Below are 27501 nucleotides of genomic sequence, written 5' to 3' on the forward strand. Positions count from 1 at the left end.
CGCCCTCCACCAAAGCCAGTGAACTGTCCACATTTAAATGTAATATTATCTTTCTTTGGGACTGTTCCACCTCTGCACCAAGTCTGATGAAGTCCAGTGCTTTGGCTTTAGAGAAAAACACTGAAAACACATCTTTATACGGGAATGTTTTCTGTAAAACGATCAGTAAAAAAAAAAAAGTTATTTCTATTCTTCTTATTATTATCATTCAAATTTCAAGTGGACAGATTCCGCATTTTTCTGTCATGTGTATAAACGGTTACAGCGGTGAGTGGATGATCATATTAAACATGATCACATATAATCAGATATGAGTAATCCCTGTAAACTGAAAGTTCAGGCCAAAGACTGTTCTTGGATCTGTATGATGCCAGTGAGAGCGGAGCTCCTAAAATACAATCAATTCAGTTACAAACTGTGGTTAAGAAGCCTTTGCGAGGGGCAGCCAATCAGGAGAAAGCACACTTAACAGGAGGGGGAAGGGAGTTATTTATCGTATACTGGCTGCTTGAGATGAATAAAGACTGAGAACTGAGAATCATACAAAGTTAAACCATGAAAGCTGAAAAACAGCATAAATACAGGACTCAAAGTATCAGTATTCCACACCTGCATTAATACAGCATCTGCATGTGGCTCCATCCTAGTCTGCAGCGAGAAAACTAGCAGAGGTGTTGCTGAGCTCTGTGAGCGAGGACAGCTACTGGCCCCCGCTGGGCCCCCCACCCACAGCCTGGCTTCACAGAGAAGGAGCCGCTGCCTCCAAAGACGCCATCTACCCCACTGTTAAACCACCACAACGCTACAGCACAGAATGGTTTGTACACTCTCTGTTTTTTTTGTTTTCATTTCAGTATTTTTGGTTTTCGGCTCCATTTTCTGTTTCAGTCTGCTCTAGTCTAATCATGCTAAATGCAACTGCTTGAGTCATGCTAAGTATTTAGCTTGGGTAAAGCTATACATGACTGCTATGATGGTGTTAGTTACTTCACCGTATAAGCTGTCAATAGTGGACAAAGATTATCTCACTAAGGAGTGTCTCTTTAGTACTTTGAGCCCACGAGTATCTCTTTTGTCTAAATTACCCTCCTTAAGACCTTGGTGCTTACTGCAGTTTGACCCGAGTGTTGACCTGCTGCATGACAACCTACACTAACTCCCATGTCCACTAACTTAGCAACACTAAAATGAATTTCCCTTCCATCCATTTTCTTAACCACTGATCCAATTTCAGGATCTGGGAGGGCTGGCGTCTATCCCAGCTGTCATTTGGAGGGAGGTGGGGTACATCCTGGGCTGGTTGCCAGTCTATTAGAGACAAATGTGAAACAGGAAAATAGTTTTTTGGATGGACACCATTAAGATGGCCCCCAAAAAACAATATTGTTCTTAATAATGTGATGCCTTTGATGGGATTTTGCTATTTTTGTCTCTTCCGTAAACACAACATGTCCATCAGTCATGGGTTCCCTCCTTTGTTACTTTCCCAGAAGCTGCTCTATTTTCTCTTTTCTGGGGCTGGGAGGGACGGTCTATATTCTTTATAGATTGTGAGATAAATTAGCTTTTTGTGTTTCTTAACAAAATTAACCTGATTTGTAACAAAACATAAGCATCGGAGTTAAAGAAGAACTATTACTTGTCAATAGTTTAGCTGAAGGTTGAACTTTTAAACGGGTTTTGTCTGGAGAAACAAAAAAAATCACATGGTCTTTCAGGTCGTCTGTGTCGTCTGAAGCTGACCTCGGGTGGTTTTCACTGCGCCTGTGGTTCAGCTCTGTCCTGGAGAAACCACTAGGATGCCACTAGAGGTCATCACATCCCAGGCTTAATTAACACTGGCTGAATACCTGCTTTAGAGGAGGTTAAAGGGCTCAGAGTGAAGCTAGACTTCAGTTCATTCATTAGTTCATTTCTGACACCAGAAAGCAGGCTTCTGTTTTATCTGTGCTATAGGGCGGTTCTTTGAACATAATGCTTATATAACATAACATGTCAGTGTAGCATAACAGCAGAAGGCAGAACAATCCCTTGGCCAGCCCCAACAGGACAAACTGGTTATGTGCAACAGCACACAACAATGATCACCACATAGTTGTCTAGTTTCTGCCCTCTTTGCAAAGGAATCCTGCGCTTGTTGCTCGGGCCCTGCAAGCCATACTTAGTCACCGCAACATGACTAAGCTAGCCCACACTATCATAAGTGAAGATCTAAATCCATGTCTGAGATTTGAAGGAGAGAGGAGGAACAGGAGATTTCAGGCTGTGCTTCGGCATTGTTCGTGGCTTTTGTCATCAGTTGCCTCCTGAAAAGGCCTCTGTGGTGTCTGGTAAACGTGTCCTTTAAAAGGACACAGAGTTGATGAGAGGGGCAAAGAAAGTGATGAATGGAAGGAAAAAAGTGTAAGACCCAAAGAGTGTGTGTGTGAGAGAGAGAGAGAGCGAGAGACATCTGAGATACTACTGTATAGTGATATATCCAGGGTGGTCTGTATTATGTTACAGCTCCACAGGTGAGACAGAAATGTGACACTCACACCAGTGTACTTTTGGACGTTTGTGTGTGTGTATGTGTGTGAGTGAGAGAGGGATAAAATTCCCATTCTTGGTACTATTTCCTGCTTTCTGTGTCCTGGCAGTTGCTTCTGTCCTCAGGACGTGGTGGAGGAGGCCATTTTGCTGCTACTCATCACAGAATCCATGGTGAGATACTCTCTCACACACACACAAACAACACAACACACACACACACATTCGTTTTCATATCTTTGTGGGGACACCTCATTGACATAATGCTAACCATCCAAAATGAATGCCTAAACCTAACCGTGACCTAACTGTAACCCCAACACTAAAACCACATTTTGAGTCTGAAAAATGCCTCGTGGGGACCGGGATTTTGTCCCCATTAGGGCTGTTGGTCCCCATAAGCTTGGTAAAATTCCAATTTTTGGTCCCCACAAAGATATGTAAACACGCACACACACACACATCCACCTTTCCTTGCTAAGTCTTCCTCGTCTTCCTCATCCTCGTCTCTCTTTATCCAGGCCAGCGGTGACGCAGTGATCAGTCGTCTGCCGGATCAGGCTGAGGCTCGCCAGACCAGCCTGCAGGACGCCACCTCAGTCTATGACCTGCTCACCATCGGCATGGTCAGGAGGGGGCAGTACGCCATGCTCTCTGAGGTGTTCTGACACACGCACGCACGCACGCACGCACGCACGCACGCAAACTGTAAAGACGCACACTATGCTGGAGGTCTAAGGGGAGGCGAGCAAAAGAGGGAGAGATGAGATGTGTTAGTGAGAGCTTTGCCTTTGCCAAACTTTTTAATGAATGTCCTTATCACTTGGAGCACAGGGATTATGTGTCTTTTTCTCTCACTGCCTCTCAGTCTCTTCTTCATCTCTCACCATCCCCCACACTGCCTGTTCTTTTCTACTTCTTCTTCTGGCTTTGAATTCCTCCTCCATTTTCTCATTTTTTGTTTAAACTGTCCCCCCCCCAGTGTGACTTTCTACCCAGATGTGGGAAGTTTTAGAGGCGGAGGTTAGCGGGGTTGTCTCAAATTAGGTTTGTCCACAAGTCTCACTGATTCATATATAGCATATGGGAGACCACACACACTGAGGTAGTTCCACCTACACCAGTGGATCAATTTGCTGATGTATGAGGCCTGCATGGGCCATTTATTTAAAATCAGGTGTCAGCCAGTCAATACATTCCCTCTTTGACGTCATGAATGAGACTGATTGCATCCTTACTGTAGCATCAGTCAGTCCGTGATGTCTCTGTGGTAAGAAATCATCTTTTAATTTCATACCAGGAATTCATATTATTGTTATGCTTTCCCTTCATATTCAAGTAAAAGGAAAATAAGCAATCTATTCCAAAGACTTGTCTATCAAAGTAGTAATACTAAGGAATATAAACGTTATCTCGTATTCATATACTGTAAAGATTTATTTTTATCTTACCACTGATGCAATAATGCACTTGGATGAGCGATTTGAAGAATAGGTTGACCATTTAAAAAACATAAAACTCTAGAGCTAGTTTACTCTTGTATGCATTCCAGTTCAGTTCAATACCCTTCCTGTCAGTGGAAATCAGAGTCAAAGGTCACGGTTCTCATTTTGTGCACAGAATGTTTGTCTGAAGCACAAACTGTCACAGTGTTGGGTCGTGTGACCCAGTGTTTTTGAGTTTTCTTATATTTTGATATTCATTGTTTATGTGCTCATGTCTATTTTGCCTAGGTTGCCTTGTTATAGTTTATTATCAGATGCCCCTTGTGTCTTCATCCCCTGTGTTTAAGTCCCCTTCGCCCTTCATGTGTTTCATGTCTGCGTGGCTCATGTTATCAAGTTCGTGTCATGTCTGTGTCCCGTCATGTTTCCTCTTTTATTTTGAAAGTCTTGTTTATATGTTCATCGTGCTTAGTGCTACTTTTCCCTGTGGCGTCATAATGTTAATTTTTGTCAGCTGTTTCTCCATATGTTTCCACTTCCCCTGATCACCTCCTGTGTGTATTTAGTCTGTGTGTTTTCATTCTGTCTTTGCCAGGTCGTCTGTGTTACCTCCCTCACGGCTTCTCATAGTTCTCATAGTCTTTATAGTTCTCAGAGTTGAGTCAGAGTTTTCAGTTTTTAGTTTTCCCAGTTTACATTCTAGTTTAGTTTCGCTACTGTCCTTGTTGCTTTGTTTTGCCTTCTTGTAATCAGCCATGATAAAGGCTCGTTTTCCGTTTGAAACTTAAGTCAAGCTCCGCCTTCCTTTGTGTCTGCGTTTGGGTCCACAATTCACAGCTCACACAATCTGCTCCCGCAGATCGTGACAGTAACTCAGTAATCTGAGTTGAAAAGTTCGTGTCTCCAAACAGTATTTCAGTCTTGAGCTGCTGAGGAGAGGAAAAAGGCAAATGTTGTACTAAATAATTGGAAATAAAGTATCTGAATTTCAGGAGCGGGACCACGCCTCCAAACACGCTCCTTCCGGTTCTCATCTATATAGGTTCCCCCGGTTCTACAAGCTGTTCGTTCTCATTTACGTGCCCCTCCCTCACTCCCCTTTTTAATTCTTTAACTTCTTCATTTCTATTTCGTGCATGGGGATCTGTCCCCCAAGGGGACTGGCCGTTGCTCCCCTTTGCTCCCCTTGAATTGAGCTGCAATTTGGTTGAAAGGCCTTCCCCAAATTGCAGCTCAATTCATGTCCAAGCCATTCACCTTTATCTACTAAAACGCTATCAAACCTCAAATGAGGACGTGGGCCCAGTGAGTGAAACTGAATGACATCCCTTTACTCTGTCAAGCATGTGCCGCAGCTCCATCTTAGTTTTATATAAGGTCTAACGTGTTTTTCCTGCTTACAGCACTGTTATGTCTCCTAATGTCCACTGTGAGTAGTAGCAGAAACACTTTCATTATAACATAAGCACCTGACTGAAAAACTTTAAAAGGACTATTGCTAATAAACTTAATTAAACTTTAGTAAATTTTATTTTTAAAATTCAAACTCTAGTAATGAATAATTCACACTAATCACTGGTGATGTCATAATTTATGTTAATTTATGTCAGTGTTTCAAACAGGAAATAATCATTTTTTGAATTATGCCCACTGGGATGGACTAGTGACCTGGGAGTACCCCACCCTCTCACCCAAAGTCAGGTAGGATAGGGTTCATCCCTCTAGTTAACAGGTTGACTGGATGGACAGATGGATAGATGTTTGGTCAGTCTCAGGGCTTTAAATGCTGCCCTTTAGTCGACACAGCTGGTTTCTCACCTGTAAGGTGTCTCTATGTGATAGTCAGCTTGTCAAATTTTACCTTAACCCAAACATTGTCATTAACCCAGTCATGTAGTTTTGGCCTGATTATGAAACCAAACATGAACTGTAGTTTCCAGAATCAATGATGTATAATTTAAACCTCCCAACCCCCACCTGCCTACTTGTGCACTCTTTAAAGGTACACCATGTAAAATCTCACCGATAGAAGCTTGAAGACTGCAGTCAGTTGAATTCGGTTTTCTTGCCCCTCCCAGTTCAAGTGCATAATCCTGGTGGTTGCTGTAATCCAAACAACTTAGGTCATCATTCATCTATAGTGAGTGTCGGTTGTTAGACCGCTGTTTATCCCACTTTTAAATATGACTCTGTCTGATGACAATGATGCTAAAGAGAGTTACTGAGGATATCCTGAACTTTTCTGTCAGTAAGAGCTGCTGTTTTAGCCGCTGTTAGCTGCTGTTTTAGCCGCTGTTAGCCGCTGTTTGTGAAACTTTCTTTGAAGTTAACTGAACATTGTTGGACTCTTAGTGATGTTTAGTAAATAAACTCATACGATGTGGGAATGTAATCAAGCTATTTATCAGAAGGAAAGCGTGATTTTTAGGATACTCAAGCCTAATATTAGCCTGCATATTGTTAGCTTTTAACCAACTGTTGTTCTTGTTTAGCCAGCCTGACAGTATCTAGCAGTAACTGCAACAATATCGGGAATAAATAGACATGTTGTTGCGTGTTCCCTGACTTCAGGCATAAGGTGAATTTCATGTGGTGGCTTGAAGTGAGGAGGAAGAGGATGAAGTGGAGGTGGAGGAAGACATAATGAGAAAACGATAATGAAAACATAGATGGTCATTATAGTTTAAAAGATTTAAAAGCTATTTGTGATCTTTATAAGGTTACGTAAGTGGTTGGAAGTTGCTGTTGGAAGACATAATTTCACACTAATGAATGAATACAGTTTTCTTTTTTTTCTATTACATAATTCAGAAAATTACTTACTATATCCTTAAAACAAGTGGCATCCATGCAAACACTGTTCATAGGTGGTTCTTGAACCAGTTTTTAGAAAAAGTTAGCAATTAATAATATCAACTAATTCCATCAATTTTCTTAAACACATATGTCTCAGCTGACACGTCTATCACAGGGCTAATTGTCATTCCATTGTTTGTTAATAATGCAAAACTGTAGGCATTTAGTCCAGTTGATACAATAGTTATATATGGTGCTGCTCAAAGTACTGTACAGTACAGAGACTTAACGCACTTGTATCTTTTAACCTCTGTTTCCCGTATTACAATTTGGCTGAACCTTACTTCGAGCTCTACACATTAACCCTTCTAAACAGAGGTTAAATAGGGATTTGTAATGGTTTGGGGCCTGATTTAGCTGGGTTAACAAGGGTCAGCAATACTGCTATGTAGCAGCAGAGACAGTTGCAGCTTCATATAGCTTCATAAAGACCTGCAGTGAACCATTACATTTCTTACACGCTTCAGTTCATGTTAGAAAATACAGAGCCCATTCACGTCTACAATTAGCTACATATTCCACACTCTCTTATTCAATTAAATCCCACAGAGGTTGGTATTGTGTGCCTTTGCTCTATTCAGCATGGCATCTTTGTCTGCATGTTACTTTGTGTGCAGCCTTTCTAATAAGTGCACATTTTTTAATCCTACTACTTGGCAGACCTTTTTTCTTCTGCATGACTGACAACATCTGACTGAGCGGCGCTCCACACCATCCTGTGCTTGTCCACACACACATCACTCACATCATTATGTACTGAAACAGCACAGAGTGGGTGGTGAGCGCTGACTGACAATCGATTTTGAGCAAGAGGAATGTGGCTACGAACAGTGGCCATTCAGTTTTTTGACTGTAAAGGAAAACAAAAAGCTTAATGTCCAGACCGAACTGTCCACTCTTATCGGCGCACTCTGTACAAAGTTTCATAACTTAAACATGTTTGTGTATTTGCATTTCTCCTCGCAGTGTCTGGAACGAGCCATGAAGTTTTCATTCAACGAGTTTCACCTGTGGCACCAGCTGGGCCTGTCACTCATGGCCGCCCGGAAAGTGAGCTCATTTCTCTGTTTAAATCAAACACCACGTCACACCCAAAGGAAATATCTATCTTCTATCTATTCTATCTATCTAGGTATTCATGGCAATGACATGTAATCTTAAAAAGGCACATTTTCTAAATTGGAGTCCTCAGAATACCTCACAGTGCTCTTTCAGTCTCTGTGTGTCTGTGTCTGCGTGTGTGTGCGCACAGAGCCATGTGTGTGACAGAAAAATTGATGTGGATTGCATGATAAAGTGACTGCAGATCAATGGTGAGATCTAGAAATAGGCTGCTCCCTAGAAGGAGAGGGACCGCCTCAGTGTTGTCAGATCTGCTTCTATTTAGGGCCGGCGGGCGTGCACGCGCACATGTGCTCACGCATGTGCGTGTGCACGTGGTCCATTAATGATTGACCTACATGTATTAAGTGACCGTGTGTCTAAATGGGTCTATTAGGGCTGTGTGAGGACAGTTAATGTATGTTTGATACAGTCGCTCAAAAGCGATCCATGTCATCTGTGGCTGCATGATAAGTGGCTGCTGTTTGCTCATTAATCACAATTTGTCATTGACATTTCCGTGTATGTGTATGTGTGTGTGTGTCTGTGTGCGTTTCAGGGGGTTGGTGCTGTGTCTGTATTTAAAGAGTGTGCCAGGATGAGACCAGAAGACCCTTCGTTGCCCTTGTTGGCTGCTAAAGTCTGCATTGATCAGCTGCATTGGGTAATTACACACGTAAAATCTCCCCTTCAAAAAAGGGGGGAAAAAAGCACAAACTTCAACTTAAATACTTTTTATTTCTGGCTAATTTGGCTTTTTGCAGCTGCTACTTGTGGAAGCATGATTGGTCTGCAGCTCATTCAGGCAAAGAGCTTTACTTAACAGATGTCTATGCATCGTTCTGATCAATTGAAAAATCTATTCAATGCTTAAATAAAGGAAAGAGAACTTAAAAAAATGGTTGAAAAATGCTTTGATTAGAATGCTGATGATTTCCTTTGTTGGCATGACATGTACTTTTAGGGGCAGATCTGTAAGACATAGGCAATTTCCCAGGCATACATGTTGTGGTGTAAATTTTCTATGTATACATTTCTGTAGGTGGAGCTGTTTTCCTTGTCTGTTTTGCAGTGTGTTGGAAATTATGCCATTAACTATAAAGAAGTGACACAGAGATGCAGAGTAGCAAATATATCCTCATACATCCTCCTGGGATGTATCCGGGATTTCCAATATAAACATCAAAAGAAATTCGCATTAATGAAACACAAAGTATGACTGATTTATTGTTACATTGACTGTTCTCTCATTTCGGTCCTACTTTTTGAACTTTTTGTTTTGCAGATCACGTCTACACATGGCAATAAAAGTAAAACATGACATACACCATGCTGTTATTTAAATATCAAAACCAATGCGAAATTCAAAAGCAGCAAACTAATTGAAAAACCAATTACAACCATATTGAACCGATAGGAATTAAAAGGGTAATTAGCAGCAATTGCTGGGTTGGACCATTCAGGTGTGTGTTAACTCAATACCAAGGAGGAATCTGCAGAGAAATTGCAATCATAAACATCATAAACTCTACAGTTACAATGTTAAAGTTCATGACAGTAAAATTGAAAAAAGTTTGAAAAAGTATGGCTTGCTTGGAAGTGTTGCCAGGAGAAAGACATGGCAGCACTGCTCAGCTTTGTGTTGCATCTGGAGAAACCACACGACGTCTGGAACAGAAGTCTTTTGGACAGTCTCGATCAGAGGTGTCCAACTCCAATCCTAGAGAGCTACTGTCCTGCAGCTTTTAGATGTATCTTTACTCCAACACAGCTTAATCAAATGGTAACAAGCTATTCATTTGATTCAGGTGTGTCGGAACAAAGATGCATCTAAAAGCTGCAGGACAGTAGCTCTCGAGGACTGGAGTTGGACATTCCTGGTCTAGATCATGTTTAGCCATGATACACAGCGCCATGTTTGGCCAACACCACCTCATAACACATGTCAAGCACGGTGGAGATCTTAAAAATTAAGGTTTCTATATTCACCAAAATGACTGTGATTATTATTTTTGCCATAATGAAGCAGCCCTGTTTGCCACATGACAATGACTTTCACGTCTCTTCTTCTTAAAACGGATTTAGCAATTACATTCATATATACTAATTAGCTCTTTTCAATGAAGTCATGTACGCAGCCCTGCATCTACCCTCAAAGCTTAACATTTACTTTACATCTGGTAACATCTGCATGTCAGCACTGTCACGGTAAGTATATTAGCAGTCTGGTGTATTAGCATTTAGCTCAAGGCAAGGTGCAGCTAGCGTGATTGAGTGTTATTTCTTGATAATGTGAACGCTCATAACTGACAGAGATGCTGATGGCGTCAAAGGCTTGTCACACAACCAGCCTGCAAAACAGTATGCAAAAGTGTGGGAAGCCACAACCAAATGATGTAGTTCATTAGTTTTAAAATGAAACAACGTGCGGTAAATACAACAGGAAACAAGATGGAAGATCAAGTTCACAGGTATATATGGTATATATATATATATTTATATATATATATATATATACAGTGTTGGGAAGGTTACTTTTAAAATGTATTCCATTACAGAATACCGAATACATGCCCCAAAATGTATTCTGTAACGTATTCCGTTACGTTACTCAATGAGAGTAACGTATTCTGAATACTTTGGATTACTTAATATATTATCATGCTGTTTACAACTACGTGAATGTACTATTGCTGTGATTTATTACTGTTACTGAAGGTCCGCGGCTCCGAACCGTAGTAAAGGGACCTCTGGCTAATACGGTGGGTTCCGTGTCGGGCTGGTAGCCAAAAAATAGCTTTACTTTGTTGTCTGGGTCAACTTTGCTTGCCAGAGACAAAGAGAGGCGTTGAAAGGCTGCTCCAACGGAACTTATTTTTTCCGGAGGAAAACACGAACACAGTGTACAGTTGAGTCTTAATAGCTTACTTACAAATGGGCTCCTCAGGCACTCTTCTTGGCTGCGGTGGTTATTATTATATTTACATGCTTCCAGCTCCCATTTTTGCCCCGTGACAGCTCGGACTTTTCCTTTCTCTCCCTCCCTCGCTCACAGACACATAACGTGTATGGCAGTCCATTTTCGCTGCAGCACGGACTACACTGCCCATGAGGCAACATTCTTTAGGGATATGCCTGTAGCATTCTGCCTTTTAGCTTAGCACAACAACAACAACAAAAAAGCGCTCTCTCACCCAGGAAACACGCAGCGAGAGAGCGCGTCACCCTGTAACCATGGCAACCGTAACGCTGCCGCCTGGAACAACAGAGCGTAGCTGTCAAACAAACCCAAACAGTCCTGACCCGCGACAATATGAAACAGGAAAGTACCGCCGTGTAATCCATTTATTCCAACAAAGTAACTGTATTCTAAATACCACCTTTTTAAACGGTAACTGTAACGGAATACAGTTACTCATATTTTGTATTCTAAATACGTAACGGCGGTACATGTATTCCGTTACTCCCCAACACTGTATATATATATATATATATATATATAGAGAGAGAGAGAGAGAGATATTTTGAGCCTGACTTGCAACCACAGCCTGTTTATGATCTCCTCCCAAATTTTTACTGACGTTCAAGTCCGGAATCTATAGGGACTAGTCAGAAAACTTCTTGTTTGTGCGTCAGAGCTGCGTTGTGAAATGGTGCACTACCACGCTCATGTCAGTTAAACCTTCTTTTAGCTAATTTGCAGTCATATGGGGGTTTTGCGTTGCCTTTCTATCCAGCAGCCATATAAATTTGTTCTTCCAGAGCTTGCCTTTCTTTTCACAGTTGTGCTTAACTGATGTTTCTTAATGCCATTTTGGAAAGTGGGAATTACAAGCTGGAAGCCATTTGATATCATTTTATAGTTTCCCACTGCTTTGTGGGTGTCAGTTAAAAACATTTTTACACCCTCAGTCAGATGCTGGAAACAGCCCATGGTTTAGTGCTACCAAAAGATTTGAGTAGTTGGAAAATGGAACAGCTTTGCTTTTTTAACAATTATAAAACTAAGATTATTGGGATAAAATGACTTTTTGTGGTTAGTTTTTTGCTGCAGAGCTCTAGCTTTGTTGCAAAAACATCACTCGACCCAATTGGCAGACCTTCCAACTAGCCATACTTGTTCAGTCTTTTTCTAATTGCACTCTCAGGAATTTTAACATTTAACAATCTGGCTGAGGTCTGTAGAGTCTGAGATGTAGCTGTTGGGATTTTTGCAGTTTCTTTCCCTCTTGGGAACATTTTAGCTTTGTGTTAAGAGATGCTCATACTTGCTGATGATAATTTCATCAAGTGCATTTGATTAGCACCACCTGGCTGCTGCTTACCTTCTTAAATCCTATGGAAGCAGTTTTCATGCACATGGTCAGCTTCGGCTAGTACTTACAAGAATATAACATAAAATCGAGTCACAGAATTGTATAGTGCATCTAATGTGCTGATCAAAAGTTGTAAGACAACATCACCGGGTCCTTAATATTTGAGATTGATGCTGGGGTCAGACAGTTACACACTACTACTGTGAATCCCGGGCCAGCTTGGATACTCCTTCAGTGCATGATCTCAGCAGGAGAGAGAAAATGACACCAACAGTGTTATTTAGTGTAGAGGGAGAGAGGGAGTTGGAGAGAGAAAGAGAGATTATAAAAGTGGAGCTAACAGAGGCAAATGGAGAGAGCACATCTGTCAGTGGCTGGAGATCATGGCAGGCTGGAAACACTAAGGAGCTTACAGCCGTAATCACAATGGGACACTATGGTCGTAGTGCAGTGTGGCATTACATAAATGTGCCACAGTTATCCACCATCAGCTCCACTGGACAGTCTGGGCTGATATTTATTGCAGCCAACAACGTTATTTATTTTAACATTTTTTGCTCTTTTTGTTGGTTTGTCGTAGGTTTCTTGTAGACATATATGAAATCCCCAAACCAGTGACATCACCATGAACTGTGGGACTCTTGATCTCGCACGGAAAGCTGCTTTTCTAAATTCCTGAAGAGCAGTTTTTTGCAGATTCAAGGTTTTCCACCGACAATGGCGATGTGTTCTTTCTCCACACTGTTCAAGGGGAGGAGAAAAAACAAAACAAAAACATAATCTTCCTAAAACGTGCACAGACAGGGTCGGCGTGTAAACGGCTGGTCTATTGTGCGCAGGCTTTAAAAGAGCGAGGGCTGGATTCAGAGAAAGGGAGAGAGAACAGAGGAGGAGGATGAAGGGAGGAGGAGGACGTGAAGCGGAGGGAGGGTGTCAGAGCAGTTTGCTTGCTGTTGCACTGGTGTGCTGTCAAAGGCATTACCCCCCCCCCCCCCCACCTCCACCCATGCCCATCTACCCACCTGCCCGCCCGCCACCAGCCATACCTCACACGGAGTGACACACTTTTTCCTCAGCTCAGAGCACCTCGGCTCGGCTGAGCCACACACCGCCTGCAGTCTACTGCTGCGTGTGTGGGCGAGCGTGTGTGTCCTTCAGCAAACTCTGCGCTGTCCTTCAAGCAAATCTGTCCGGACTGTCCTCGCACTAAACTCGCGTCCCTCCCCACTGCATCACAGACACATAAAATGGACAGACTGGCAAAGTTTTCAGCTCACTTTACAGTACCTCACAATTCACACAGCAAATATAGATTTTTTATTTTTATGAGTTTTATCAGTCTTATCCATCATGCTCACCCATGAGGGAGGCATGTGATTGATCCCAGCTTCGCAACCAGAGTCTCAAAGAGCCACAAAAAGAACAAGAAGTCAACTGAGTCGACTGTAACAGATGGTATGGCTTCTACAGAGCACTGATCTCCACATCACAGAGTCAGCTGGGGATTACGCAAAGAGATCGAAGACAAAGAGACAGTTCTGCGCGATGCTTCGACCAGCCCAATCTCCATGTAGCTTATTGTTGCACCAAAGATTGATTCAACTTGGGTGTTTTTCCTCATCCCTCTGCCGCATATTCATCCCAGCTAACATCCTTCAGAGGTTAATGTGTTTATGTGTGTATGCAGATCAAGGAGGCAGAGGCTCTGTCCCAGAGTGTGGTGTCTATGGGGGAGGAAGCAGGAGAATTTCTGCCTAAAGCCTACCTGGCTCTGGGACTCTGCTGCAGTCTGCAGGCCTCTGATGGTAAATCTAACCACACAATCTGAAGAAATATATGGAGAATATCCTGTCCAAAATAAAAACAATAGCACTGGTCATTTGTTTGGAATTCCCTGAGAAAAGCAGCAGTTTGTGGTCATGCAAAGAAGAAGGCAGCCAGCTACAAAACCTTGTAATGAGTTCAGGGCTGATGTTGGGTTCACTTGATTTCCAATGGACACAGTTTAAATCCTGTCTGCTGCCAACAGGAAATAGCTTAATCGACAAGTGTTAACTAGATCTTACTGTCTATGGGACATTTATTCTGGGTCTATGAGATTAGCATTGCCTGATTCAATAATTCATGTTCGCCTTACATTAGACTGGACCTTTATAAAACCTGCCAGTTCATCCACTGTCTGAAACAAGTTTATTTCCTGGTTTTATTTTTTCAAACTGCTCCCCAAAAAAGGAACCGCGCAACAGGTGTGTAGGGAAACTATGTCCACAGCCAGAGCTGTGCCCTGAGATGAGTAAATTCGGGATATCTACTCTCATTGACCTCATACAAAATGGAGCGTTGGCGCAATCTAAAACCTGAGCGTCAATCAGCATAATGCAAAACTGTAAGTGCAGTGTAGGTGAAGGCAGCTAGCTAGAAAACCTTGTGATGAGTTTGAGCTGCTCCATAGGACACAATTTACCGTATTTTTCAGACCATAAGGCGAACCGGATTATAAGGTGCATTAAGCGAAACAAAACAGTCAGATAAGTCAAACTTTACTCAACTCATTCTTCTTGCTTCCTCCACTTCCGTACTATTGATTCATTAATGTAGAATTATCTCGCAGCTGCTCTGTTCCCGTGTTGTTCCAGTATATTAATGACTAACCTCGTATTGTGGATGGATTATCTCAGTTGTTCTCCTGACTGAAGTTTGATCCGTTTACAGCATCCTGCCATGTGATTGCATTTGTCTCTCTTGTATTATATTAAGGTAAAAAATAACGAGCTAACTTCCTGCTAACTCCGTAAAATGTCATAAATTCCGTTTTCATGAATGCCTGGATGTTAAACTTAATTGTTGCACCTGGTAAAGCAGCAACGGTGATCATTTTATTAAAGATGAAAGAATTTAGACAGTTTTTAACTCTCAGTGATGCCGCAGTGATCGTTTGACTTTGGGACCTGAAGAAGACGGAGTTTTGGACCCAGATTACTTAACGAGGCTCCTGACTACGGTAGCCATAATGCTCCGACAATCCATCAAGCGGTGCGGCTTCATAGCTTACCAAAGTCGTACTAAAACATTTTTTGACAGAATTTTGAGCGCCGTGTACCACATAAAATCGATTTGAGGTCTGTAAACACAACCAGAATTCATACATGCGGTGCACCGGATTATAAGGCGCACTGTCGATTCTGAGAAAATTAAAGGATTTTAAGTGCGCTTAATGCCGGGCTCACACTGTGCGATTTTTGGCCCATTTTGAGCCGATTTTTGAGTCGTGCGACCGTTTTGGCGATCGGCCCGATTTTGGCCTTCATCGTGCGTCGTGCATCGTGTAGTATACGTGGGGTAACGAGAGGCGATTAACACCTCACGACCAGCTCCCGATCATCAATCGCTTGGTCGTGAGGATTTCAAACCTGTTTGAAATCCTCGCGACCGTCGTGAGGGTGTCACCGCAGCTTCTCGCACTGCGCACGCGCAAACACAAATGTCAGCGAAAAAGACGGCGCAGCACGGGAGTGCAGCGTGTGATCTGGACACAAGCGATGGAGGCACAACTTGTAGAACTATGGCAAACTCACCCGAGCCTTTTCGATGTGGCCTCACAAAATTATCACGACCACAACAACCGTGAAAATAGTTGGATTTACATTGCTGCTCAATCACAGCTGCCTGATCAATGTTTTTAATTAGCAATTTAGCAAAGTTGATGGTGGTGGTGTGCGTGTCTATGTGAGTGAAAGACAGAGAGGGAGAGGGAGCGACAGATTTTCTGTTATAACCTTCATTTTATGGACGCACAGTGTGAGCACTCAGGTCGCATCAGAGCATCGGGCCGTATAGTGTGAGACCCTGCATCGTGACCTGTGAACTTCTAACCCCTGCGAGTCAATCGTACAGTTTGAGCAGGAGCTGAATCGTGCGACTGAAAAAATCGCACAGTGTGAGCCTGGCATTATTAGTCCGAAAAATACGGTAGGTCTTATTTCTGGCTAATAGGAAATAGTTTAGTCAACATCAACAATGATGGACTGTCTAAGCTACTTGTCAAGACACAGGCCTTCATATAACTGCCCCTTATTCCAACTCTTGTTTTAACTTGCTTGAACCGTGGTCCATCATCAGCTTTTATTTTTATCTGAAATTGTAAATTTCCCATTTTTCCTGCAGCTTCTCTGACCACAGACCGAAACGACTTCAACAAAAAGGCACTAAATGCTTTGAAAAAGTAAGTCAGGCTTGTTTCATTCTCTATCACGTGATTCAGCCACGCAAGCGAGTCACACAGTTCAACAGTCCACCCTCACTGAGCTATTTGTCTTCCCTCTACAGAGCTCATTCACTGGACCCTCAGGATGCGCAGATTGCCATGTACCTGGCTCTGCAGCTGGCCATCGTACGCCAGGTAAAAGCAAGCCAATGGAATCAATACTGAAGCTCTTTGTTTGTTTTTTTTGACAAACTTGTTTTTTTTTCCTTTTTCTTTTTGACAAATTTGGTGTTTATCTGGCAGGTATCAGCAGCTATGGAGCCCCTTCAGGCAGCTTTATCTCTCTGTGGGGATGACTTACACTCCCTCCACCTGCTCACCCTGCTGCTCAGTGCCCAGAAACACCACCGTCATGCTCTGGACACCCTTACTTTGGCCCTCGGCCAGCACCCTGACAACTTCAAGTAAAACCTACTACGCCATCCCACACACACACACACACACACACACACACACACACACACACACACACACACACACACACACACACACACACACACGTACGCAACAGAAAATGTTGGTGGACTGAGGATAACTCAATCGATCACTGTACTTCTAACACTTTGTAGATTGTTTTTTAAATGTGTGTGTAAGAGTAGCTCCAGAGAGTGGTGCAGCCAGGTTCTATCCTAACACCAGTCCTCTCCGTAGGGATAGGGTGTCTGCTCCACTACACAAAAGGCCAAGCACACACACACACACACACACACACACACACACACACACACACACACACACACACACTTGAAGCCTTATTTAGACGTGCCAGAGTGGAAGTCTGCATTGCGGTACCGATGTCCCTCATACACCCTTACCCTTTTAACACTGCAGCTCTGACCCAGACCTAAGCGCTGCTGTCCTGGCTGAGCTGAGACGTCCTAACACATAAACCCACCTGTCCGCTACGCTAAGCACACACACTTTGACAATTAAAGTGAAGTCATTTTGGGCATGGAGGAAAGTAGTGATGTGAAAGGACATGTTGCAGGTTTAAGGGCTTGAACCTTTGACCTTTGGCTTCAGGGCTGGTATTACTAACCATTTCTTCACCTTTGTGCAGAATCATATTTGACCAAGACTTTTAAAGTATACCAGAGTTAATAGATCAATCAATCAATCAATCAATCTTTATTTATAAAGCACTTTTCATACAAACTGTAGAACAAAGTGCTTTACATGGTTAAAAGCAGCCCACCTCACCCTCCCACTCATTCCCCGCACTGTCATTAACAGATAAAGTATTGTAGTAGGCAAAATACGCAAGATCATAAGTATGAGAAAGTGATAAGAAAGATTTTTAATTAGAATCCGGTTTGATTGGAATGCATCTGAAGCAGGTTAGCTGCAGCATGAGCCCATAGCTCTGGTTTCTTTCCTAACAGTATTTCACTCACATAATTCTAGTCATCCGGCACAAAAACATCTAAAAAAAACATGCTCATTAGCAGTGGAAAAAGCTCTATTGTATCTGACATTGACAACATTAACTATCAAGGCCAATTATTTCACACTAACAATAATTTGGAAGCATGTTGCATCATCTTTCTGATGTGTTTTCTTTCTATCTCAAAGCCCAGTCAAGCATTACACAGTACAGCCATTTGGGGTCAGTGTTGGCCTCCACGGTCGCAGAGCAGACAGATGGGGTGCATCCATAGATCAGGAGGGAGAGGAAATGCAGACGAGAAAAAAAAACAACAAAATTGATCAAACAGCGAAAGGAAGGAAGGACACGAGAGCCTGGCAGAAGGAGAAAAACACACAGAGTGGGAGGATCCAGGAAAGACACTGATGATTACAGAATTGATTTACCGATCTGTACTGTAGGTACAGTCGGTAGCTCGGATGCGTTCTCTCACTGTCTCGATGCACAATCACACACTCTTAGACACACACACCTCCTTCGCAGAGACACTTGACTGCTTTGACCCATTTAAGAGCTCTTTTCCGGGCTCAGCCAATCACATCACTCTCTGCGCCAGGAATCCCCATCGCCCCGGTAACCATGAGGTCATATGGATAGAGCAGGCAGCATCGGTTGTTGTTTCCAAACTGTTGTTACAGATCACTACCAAGACACTGAGTCAGAAAAAAAGAAAAGAAAAAAGGAAACAGATCTTTTTATTGGTAGTTTGCTGAAAGGAACAAATGAATCATTAATCGAGGTTTACCAGATGTATTATTTATTATTACCTGTAAGATTTATTCATCTGTAATACTAGTAATAATTTTACTGTCAAGTCAGTAATACATATTGAAACTAAGCCATCAGATTAGTAGAGAGAGAGGCATACAGTAGCGATGTGAATAGGCTGGCTCTACTTGCTTAAGCCCAAACTATTAGCCAATCAATAATCATAAAGCGCATAATAGCTTACAAAACATTATAGCTAAAGTGATAGCTGGACTAAGTTGGATTACAAAGATAAAGTTATGAGCAGGGCACTGGTGAATATTTTTTTTTTGCATTAGCTTTATACTGAAAGATTGTCTAGTGTCAGTGTGTTCCCTTCTGCATCTCCCTTAGCTGCTCTCTTAGCAGCTGTTTTAGCAGCAGCAGCTAGCAACTAATGAGCTTCTTGATATCCTTTCTCTTATCCTATTTTTATTCGCAGCAGCTGTTTTTAGGTTTTTTTAAGTGATGTATATAAAGCCAGTCAGATGAAGTGGAGCATTTTGGCAGCTTATGATGAAGTAGGTGGAGACCAAAAAAAAGAGCCAAAAGAAGAGTCACCAGAAGTGCAACTCAAAATGCTAGTTGCTAGCTGCTAGTATCTGCCTCAATCGGTTAATTTTAACTATTCAAAATTGAATCTATGAAATAATGACAACCTTGTAATTTCCTTTTTCCTTCTTTTCGCTTTCTTTCTCACCCTTAGCCAGCTAACCTTTACACAATAAATTAGTGAGGAAAGCCAGATAAATTTAGTTTCAGTGTTAGCTATATAGCTAGCAAGTTGTAATTTGGTGGTGTTATTGAGTTGTGTGCATATGTACAGGCAAGAATAGCTTTTCCTAAAAAAATAACTAAATTTCTATGCAGATGACACTGTTGTGTGACTGTGTGGCAGCAGTCAGAAAGCAACTCATCTCTTTTCAAAGTTAGCTTTTTAGCTCACTGACTGAGCCATCTCAGGTTTTTAATAGGCACACCAGTGTTAAATCTCAAATTTATATAGTAATGCATCAATGTCTCCACCTGAACCTACAGAGTATGCTTGTTTCCATGCAGAGAGGAATAGTCAAATATTATGAAGGCCTTTTGCAAACACTGTATCACTGAAGTTGCAATGCAATGCAACCAGCCACTGCAAACAGAAACATGGTCCTAAATCCATCCTAGAACATTCTGGACCATCTGGACTGAGGCCCATTTGCAGACCTCAGCGTTAGAGAATAAAAGATCCAAAGACTTGGTGTGAAAGGATGTGTTTTCTCAGTAACGAGCTCATTGAATATCATTTGCTTTGAATACGTGAGCGAGCATCTGAGATCAAAGCTCGCATTCCGCGACAGTCGTGCATGTGTGTGTTTTGTGTGTGTACTTGTCTGCTGTGGAGGGGGCGAAGAGGACGCGACCGTGTGTTTGAGATCGTAATCTTGCTCACGCATGTTTGTGTGTCACTGCATGTGTGCATGCATGTGTGTGATTCTTGTTTGCCACTGCCTCTCTGCACCACAGCAAACTGTCAGCTCACTGTAGCATACACAATTTCTCCTTCCTCCTTTTTCTCCCACATCCTCTACCCCCGGCTTCTGCCGTCTTCTCTCTCTCCATCTCATCCTATCTCCTTCTTTCTTTCTCTTCCTTTTCTTGTCTCTCATTTTTTTATCTTTCAGTCTCCATTTCTCCCTTTTCTTTGCAATTTTAATCACTCAGTAAAGAGGCATGCATTTCAATGTGAAATGGGATTCTGCTACAGATTGAGAGAGCTGAGGCAATACAGGGGCGAGGGGGGAGGGTTGTATGTGTGCATGTGTGTGTATGAGAGGGAGAGAGAGGAGTAGAGACAGTGATTGTGGTCTCACAGTTTGTACTAAAGAGAATGATTAATCCCAGCCTTTGATTCTGCATTCATCTAACGGGATGTTGCAGCAGGAGCGTGTACTGCTACGTGTGTGTGTGTGTGTGTGTGTGTGTGTGATTCTGCACAAGCATGTGTTAGCCTGCACATGCAGGCCTGGATTACTGTGTGCTCTGAGCAAGCATGTCTGCCCAGGGTCTTGCGTGTTATTCTCTATGGATGTGCATACTGTATATCTGTATACTCATTATATACTCGAGTGTGACGCACACGTGCACTTTTCCGTGTGTGCGTGCACCCATCTGCCTGTAGAGTATCCGCACTCTGATCTGTGGGAGTGCAGAATGAGTAATACTGTACATGTACCACTTTTTCTAAGGAACATTATTAGCTATTTTTATATGGAGTTTACGCTGGCGCTCACCGCACTTAGCCAGCCACCACTGAGCTCTTACTCTGAGCTACAATACTCACTGCTATGCATCCTCAAACACTCCACTCTGCACACACCAGGCTCACTCCCAGGAGGCTGGAAATGACAGCCTTTGTAATTTCATGTGCAGTTTTGAATGTTGTAATCTTGATGAAATCTGTCTGTTGTGGAGCTGTGAGGGAGAGCACTGATTGTAATAGAGGAAAAGGCTCTATCCTTGGATGACTTAGATCAGTTGATATTTCTTTTTTATGTTCACAGTGAATTAATCATGCAAAAACACGCTGTAGAATGAATATATGACTTTACTGTTAATGCTGTATTAGAAGCCCTATATCAGTGACGGTGAGATCTTTTCCTAATTTTACCAATTTCATATGCTGATGTCCGCTGTTTTCTGATTGCTACAAGACTAAAAATTTCTTGAATGCAAACAGTTTGCTTCACTTTGCTGTTTTTCAGATGACGTTCATCATGTTTGATGCTACTGAAGCCTTTCACTAACCGAAAGGGCAAAACACATCCCTTTTTAAGCTTTTAATCTGAAAGTATATTCCAGTTGCTTTTACTTTTACCAACAAGTAAAAGCTATTGGAATTAAATAGTAAATGACGACAATATTTGTACATAAAAGATGCAAGTAGTGAAAATAATGGAGCCTCTCCCATCATTTGAACTCCAGCTTTTATCAAAAGTAGTGCAGCCCAGTGAAATTTAGCACTACAAACATTATTCAAAAGCCTTTCAACACTTTCCAGAGGTCCGAAAACTCGCTTTGATTATTTGTTACAGTAGCAGAATATAGTTAGAGACTGGCATCTAGGGAATGATGATGGTCTAACCTAGCCATGAAGCCTACAGGTAGATGCTGGGGTGGTGGATGGGTTGAAAGAGCAAGCAGCGATGCAGGGGAGTAGTGGCAGCATTGACATATCAGAGGGAAAGATGGGAAATTTACAGCTTAAATAGACCAGCAAATTGGGATGTTGTGTTTGCCATATTGCATGAGCGGAGCGAAGCGTGTAATGCACCATCCGCTGTCTCCCAAAAATATTTTTTTGATGCAACATTGCACCCAACAACGTCTGCAAACAGCTCACATATAGTGGGAACTCAAGAGCCGAACTCATAGTGTTTATGCAGAGGAACACTTGGAGCTCTACAAATAAGATTTGGTTGATAGAAAATGACAACCATCTTCTTGAAGACGTTAGGATGTTGTGGGTGGAGCAGGGTATCTACTAGTTTGAGGGTTATTGGTTTAATTCCTAGTTGTTCTAGTCTGCATGCCAAAGTATTCTTGAAGAAGATACTGAACTCCGAGTTGCTCCTGATGCAATCATCAGAGCGTGAATGTTAGACAGAAAACACTTAAATATCGGGGAAAATTCTTGGGTTAATGAGACATGTTGTATAAAGCACTTTAGGTGCTTCAGTACAATGAAAAAGCGTTATATTGATGTGAGCCAGTCCTTTTAATATTCTAAAAGATGCAGGATATTAATGCAGCAAGAGACATTTCTTTTTAGATTTATCGTTCATTGGATTATATTGTATCCATGTTTTCATGTTGTTTAGGCCAAATTGTGACGCTACCATCATAATGTCGCAACAGAGCAACATTTTTCCAGTCCTCTGTGGTCCAGTTTAGGTGAGCCTGTGTATATTGTAGCCTCAGCTGACAGGAGAGGTACCCGCTGTGGTCTTCTGCTGCTGTAGCTTGTCTGCTTTAAGGCTTCATCTCTTGTGTGTTCCGAGATGCATGCCTTGGTTGTGGCAATTGGTTGTTTGAGCCCCTGTTTCCATCCTATTAGGTTGAAGCACTCTGGCCAATCTTCCCTTTGATCTCTGGTATCAACAAGGCATTCTCACCATTCCCTGCAAAGCTTAGAGATGGTTATCTGGGAAAATCCAAATAGATCAGCAGTTCCTGAAATACTCAGACCTGCCCGTCTGGCACCAACACTTAAATCACCTTTGGCTGATTAGAGAGTGGTCAGTGAGTGTGCACAATATACAATAACTTCAACTTCATTAAATTAAACAAGGGATTCAGAACAACAGGGTATCTTTGCTGATTTCAAAGCACTTTTTTAGTTATGGAGCTCCATTAACCATATTAATGGTCTCCTATGAACTCTAGTTTTCTTTCAGTTTCAGAAGAAACTTGCAAATTTATTTCTTTGCAAGCTCTTATTTTGAAATTACCATGAAGGAGTGGGTTTCATTAATGACAAGTTGAAACTGACTGGAAGAAAAAAGCAAGATTACTGTAATTTATCTGTGAATGAGTATGACATTTATATTATTTGTTGTATAAACATTACACATTATAAGTTTTACATACTCATTTGAAACTCAGCAGCTTTATTAGAAAATAATTACAAACTTTCAGGTTACGCGGTTCTTTGTTCACGTGAGATACACCCACACACACACACTTTGTCACATCTTAACACTTAGATGGGTTTACATCATCACAAAGCTTCTAAACGCTTTGTCACACCGGTAACGGGGAGTCTAGAGAGATGCACACAACCACACGTACACACTCTGGTGGACTCCTACTGGCAGGCGTATCCTTAACTCAGCGTCCCTCGGCAGCACTTGTCATCTGCATGTCAGCAAATCCAACCCCGTTCCTCCCACACTCGTGCATTTTTTTCCTTTTCAAAAATCCCTCCATCATTGCTTCACACCCTCCGCACACACTCCCTTCTCCCAGCCGTGCACCGACCCGTGAGTCAGTAACGAGGCGCATTTCAACAAGAGTTTTCTCCCCTGACACGAACTCCTTTCGCTCAGCCATTGATCCTCACCTTCCCTCCATCACTTCATCCATCTTTTCTTCATCCCACCGCCTCCCCCCTCCAGACTCCCTCCCTCCCCCTTGACAGGAGAGCACAGAATAATTGGAGGAGCCTTCAACAGAGGCAGTGGACAGCTTGGCGTCAGATGTGGCAAACACCATAGTCTCTCTGCCTCTTTCCCTCTCTCCTTCCTCACACTCATGGATGAGTGATGCCCATGACAGACCCCATCCTCTGAGAGCCCCTTCTGGCAATTACCACACACACACACACACACACACACACGCACACACACACACACACACACACACAAACACACACACACACACACACACACACACACACAAACACACACACAAACACACAGACATACACACTTTCACATCAGAGACTCCCACATCACTTAACCAGTTGTCTTCAACTAAAAGGGCCGAGCGGAAACACTCTACAGCCTCCTCTCATCAGCCTCTCAACACACACGCAACTCTTAGAGGTTGTTGTTGATGAGTATCTTTACTCTTTCTGCTTCTGTTGATCCATATGTGCATTATTCTGCATGCAATATGTTTATGGGCTCTAAGCTCCCAGCTACTGCACTAGGACAAACACACAATCACATAACTCTATGCTTGCATGCAATGTATGTCTTGTGATGTGTTTTCTAACTCTTGTAACCAAATAAGGTTAAAGTCTGTTGCAGGGGATAATAGCTGGTAGCTTTTACATCCCCTCCAGTCTTTTATGTAGCAATAAGAACTGTTTCAAGGCTTTCAATCTCATGCACTGAGTTTACAGTTTAATGTGCATATGAGTTAATCTTATATGAACAGATGTTCTGGTTATAATACTTTGCAAAACTGTTCAAATTTAAACAAAAATGCATTGTGCCTTTTTCTTGTTCCAGTTTGTTGTTCACAAAGGTAAAGCTTGAAGAGGTGTTGCTCGGCCCGGCTGCAGCCCTGCATACCTGTGAGGAGATGTTGCAACACTGGCAGAGCCGCTATGATGTCAGCCGCTCCAGGTGAGCATGCACAAGAGAGATAAGCATTGGTGCTACTTTGTTTATCGTGCACTGCAGAATGTGCATTACCTTTTAGCTCAAATAGTTTCTGTGCTGTTGTGCACGATGAGGCTGGGAGGGGGCGGCTGTCTCTGCTGCGGTGTTATTCAGTTTGTTTGTGTGTCTGTGTGTGTGTGTTCACGCATTAATGCTTTTTCTGATATAATGTTCTACCTGTGACCTGAATGGTTTTGAGATGTTGACCTTTTTCATGTTTTGAATACCAGAACTGACATACAGCAAAGCTTATTATTACCCTTCATAATAACTGAACACTAAAGGCACTGCCAAAACCAATACAAATACAAAAAAAAATAAAAAATACAAAAAAAAAATGCAAAAATTATATTTATTTATAAATGAAGCCTTGTAGAACGATTACAGACAAAACTTTGCATGGAATTTGTATTTTCTTTTTAAAAATTTCCCATCTAACTCTTTATTTTCACATAGTTCCTGAAGGAGCTAGGAGGATGAACAACAAATATACTCTTTGACCATTTTTTAATCAGAGTTTAGCATGAAGTCAGATAAACATCTGGGATATTGATCTGGTCAGTTTGGCAGGAGAAGGGGTTCTTAATCAGTTTTAGCTACTTCATGCCATTGCTCAAGAGCTCTCTCTTGGTGGTAGGTCAATGAAGGTGTGTAGAAGCGTATCTGAGGAGAGACACACAGGCCTCTACAGGGTAGGCAACAGCACCCTGACTGCCATTAGGAATTGGGATAAAATGCTGGTGTGGTGGGTCCTGTGTTCCTTTTGGTGCACAGCAATTCCCGGACTCATGTGACAAGAGTATGCAGGCAGCTCCTGGAGCATGAAAGAATTGATACCAACAACTGTCTCCGCGCTCACCTGACCAACATTTGGACAAAAAGTGGAGCACTAAGTTAAAGCATCAGCTAATGCTAGCTAGTTTGCTAAGCCAGGTACCTCCATAGACTCTTTATTTATGTATTACACTAACAAAATTATGCCTAATAATAAATTCTAAATGTTAGACACATTAGAATTTCACTGACCAGAACACAAGCAAAAATAATTTAGATGGTCCATACCTCACATCAGGTGATAATCATTGCATCCAGTACATTGGAGTGGTCTACTTCAGTGACTCAAAGTAGCTGATGAATTTGCTGATGATGACTGAGAGTTTGATGACTGACTCTCAGGCATAGCTTCCACACTAAACTCCTTGTAGACATGTGTGGGTAACACCAGTAGGTATTTTTTTGAAATCTCTATTTAAATGAATTGGGAGAATAAAGGTCATTTTAATAACTTCAGGTTTTAAAAAACTACATCTACTGACTCACCACTTGAATCTGATTAAAAACGGCTTCACATTTTATGACTTTTTCCAGAAATAAGGTTTAAAATATATTTTTCCCCTGAATGTTGTGCATTTACTATGCATCCACAAAGCTGAGGCTTCACTAATGGCTCAGTCAGGAGTACCGATTTGATGTCTATGGTTCATCCCCGCAGACCACTTGAATAAATGGCATGCTGGAACTTCAGGAAGTGCAGTTTCTGCTACAATAACAAGTATAATGCTCAACATCACACTGGTTACATTGTGAACCTCTGCATGGATGCATGCATTAGTGTTGCTACACAGTTAGCTCGCTAGCTCATGTTTCATTGGCTTTTTTCTTTGACCTCTCCTTCTAACTTGATACAGAGAAAAGATGCAGGAGGAAAGAACTGAGGAAGCTAATAAACTTTAATGTGCAATTTTTGAAAGACTGCATTTATTAAGGAACAATGTTGTACAAATATGTATTTTTAAAAAGGGACAAATACTTTTCAGAACAATGTAATTTAAGCTAGCCTAGCCATTTCAAAATGTTTAGGATATATATATAGATAAAATATATTCATAACCCATTCTCTGATTTAAAATACTGATTTTAGAGTTGACCATTTCCTGACTTATTTTTCCTTTATGCTGCCTTCATGTTAAAAGTGAGTCATTGATACTTTTTAGCTTTAGCATAACCTTTAGCATAGCAAAATGCTAATAGCAGAAAGAGGACCTGGCTATCCCACACCTTTGCTTTTCCTTTTCATTATTAGCAAGCGAGCTGTAATACACAAATTATGTGTATTAAAGCCAATTTATTTAAGATGCACTTGATCTTTAATTTCAGTCACAGGGGGAATCTCACGGATAAAAACAAAAACAGTACATGTGAATGTGCTCTCTAATGTGTTACAGCGAGACAGATGACAGCAGCAGTATACCGATGCCTGAGAGGACAGAGGTCAGCCCCAGTGGCAGGAAACCCTCCATCCACCTCACCCTGCCTGACTTCCAGGACACCTCCACTGGTCTGTTCTCTCGCTTGCTCAAATCTTTTAGAAAGGACGTGTCACTGTGCATATTTGGATTGCAACATGCCGAATTGATTAGTTTAAGTTAAACACATCCTGCTCTCTCTATGGCTTTGGGTAAATAGCAGTGAGAAAGGTGAATTTGTAGGTCAGTCTAAATCCCCCAGCTTTTGACCTATTCTGGATTAAAAGCCCTGTTTGCCTGTCTGCAACCCAGTTCCAGAAACCAGATGTGCTGTTTAAATATCAATGATGTGACTCACACCTGTGTTTAGAGCAGGATCTGCAACCTGCACATTTAGTGTTCAGGGATTCAGGACATTA

At 41.9% G+C, this 27501-nt stretch overlaps 1 protein-coding gene across 1 annotated transcript in view; it reads left to right on the forward strand.

The window, feature by feature from the left end:
* The window catches only part of ttc7a (tetratricopeptide repeat domain 7A), a 62629-nt gene that overhangs the window by 10671 nt on the left and 24457 nt on the right, over positions 1 to 27501 (forward strand). Inside the window, exons 8-18 of the mRNA XM_063491236.1 lie at positions 648 to 817; positions 2640 to 2703; positions 3051 to 3188; positions 7797 to 7880; positions 8491 to 8595; positions 13935 to 14052; positions 16412 to 16469; positions 16574 to 16646; positions 16755 to 16915; positions 24684 to 24800; positions 27062 to 27174. Of these exons, the coding sequence (XP_063347306.1) occupies positions 648 to 817; positions 2640 to 2703; positions 3051 to 3188; positions 7797 to 7880; positions 8491 to 8595; positions 13935 to 14052; positions 16412 to 16469; positions 16574 to 16646; positions 16755 to 16915; positions 24684 to 24800; positions 27062 to 27174 (1201 nt within the window). The remainder of the gene's footprint in view (positions 1 to 647; positions 818 to 2639; positions 2704 to 3050; positions 3189 to 7796; positions 7881 to 8490; positions 8596 to 13934; positions 14053 to 16411; positions 16470 to 16573; positions 16647 to 16754; positions 16916 to 24683; positions 24801 to 27061; positions 27175 to 27501) is intronic.

This window comes from Pelmatolapia mariae, linkage group LG13, assembly GCF_036321145.2.
Source record: "Pelmatolapia mariae isolate MD_Pm_ZW linkage group LG13, Pm_UMD_F_2, whole genome shotgun sequence".
NCBI lineage: Eukaryota > Metazoa > Chordata > Actinopteri > Cichliformes > Cichlidae > Pelmatolapia > Pelmatolapia mariae.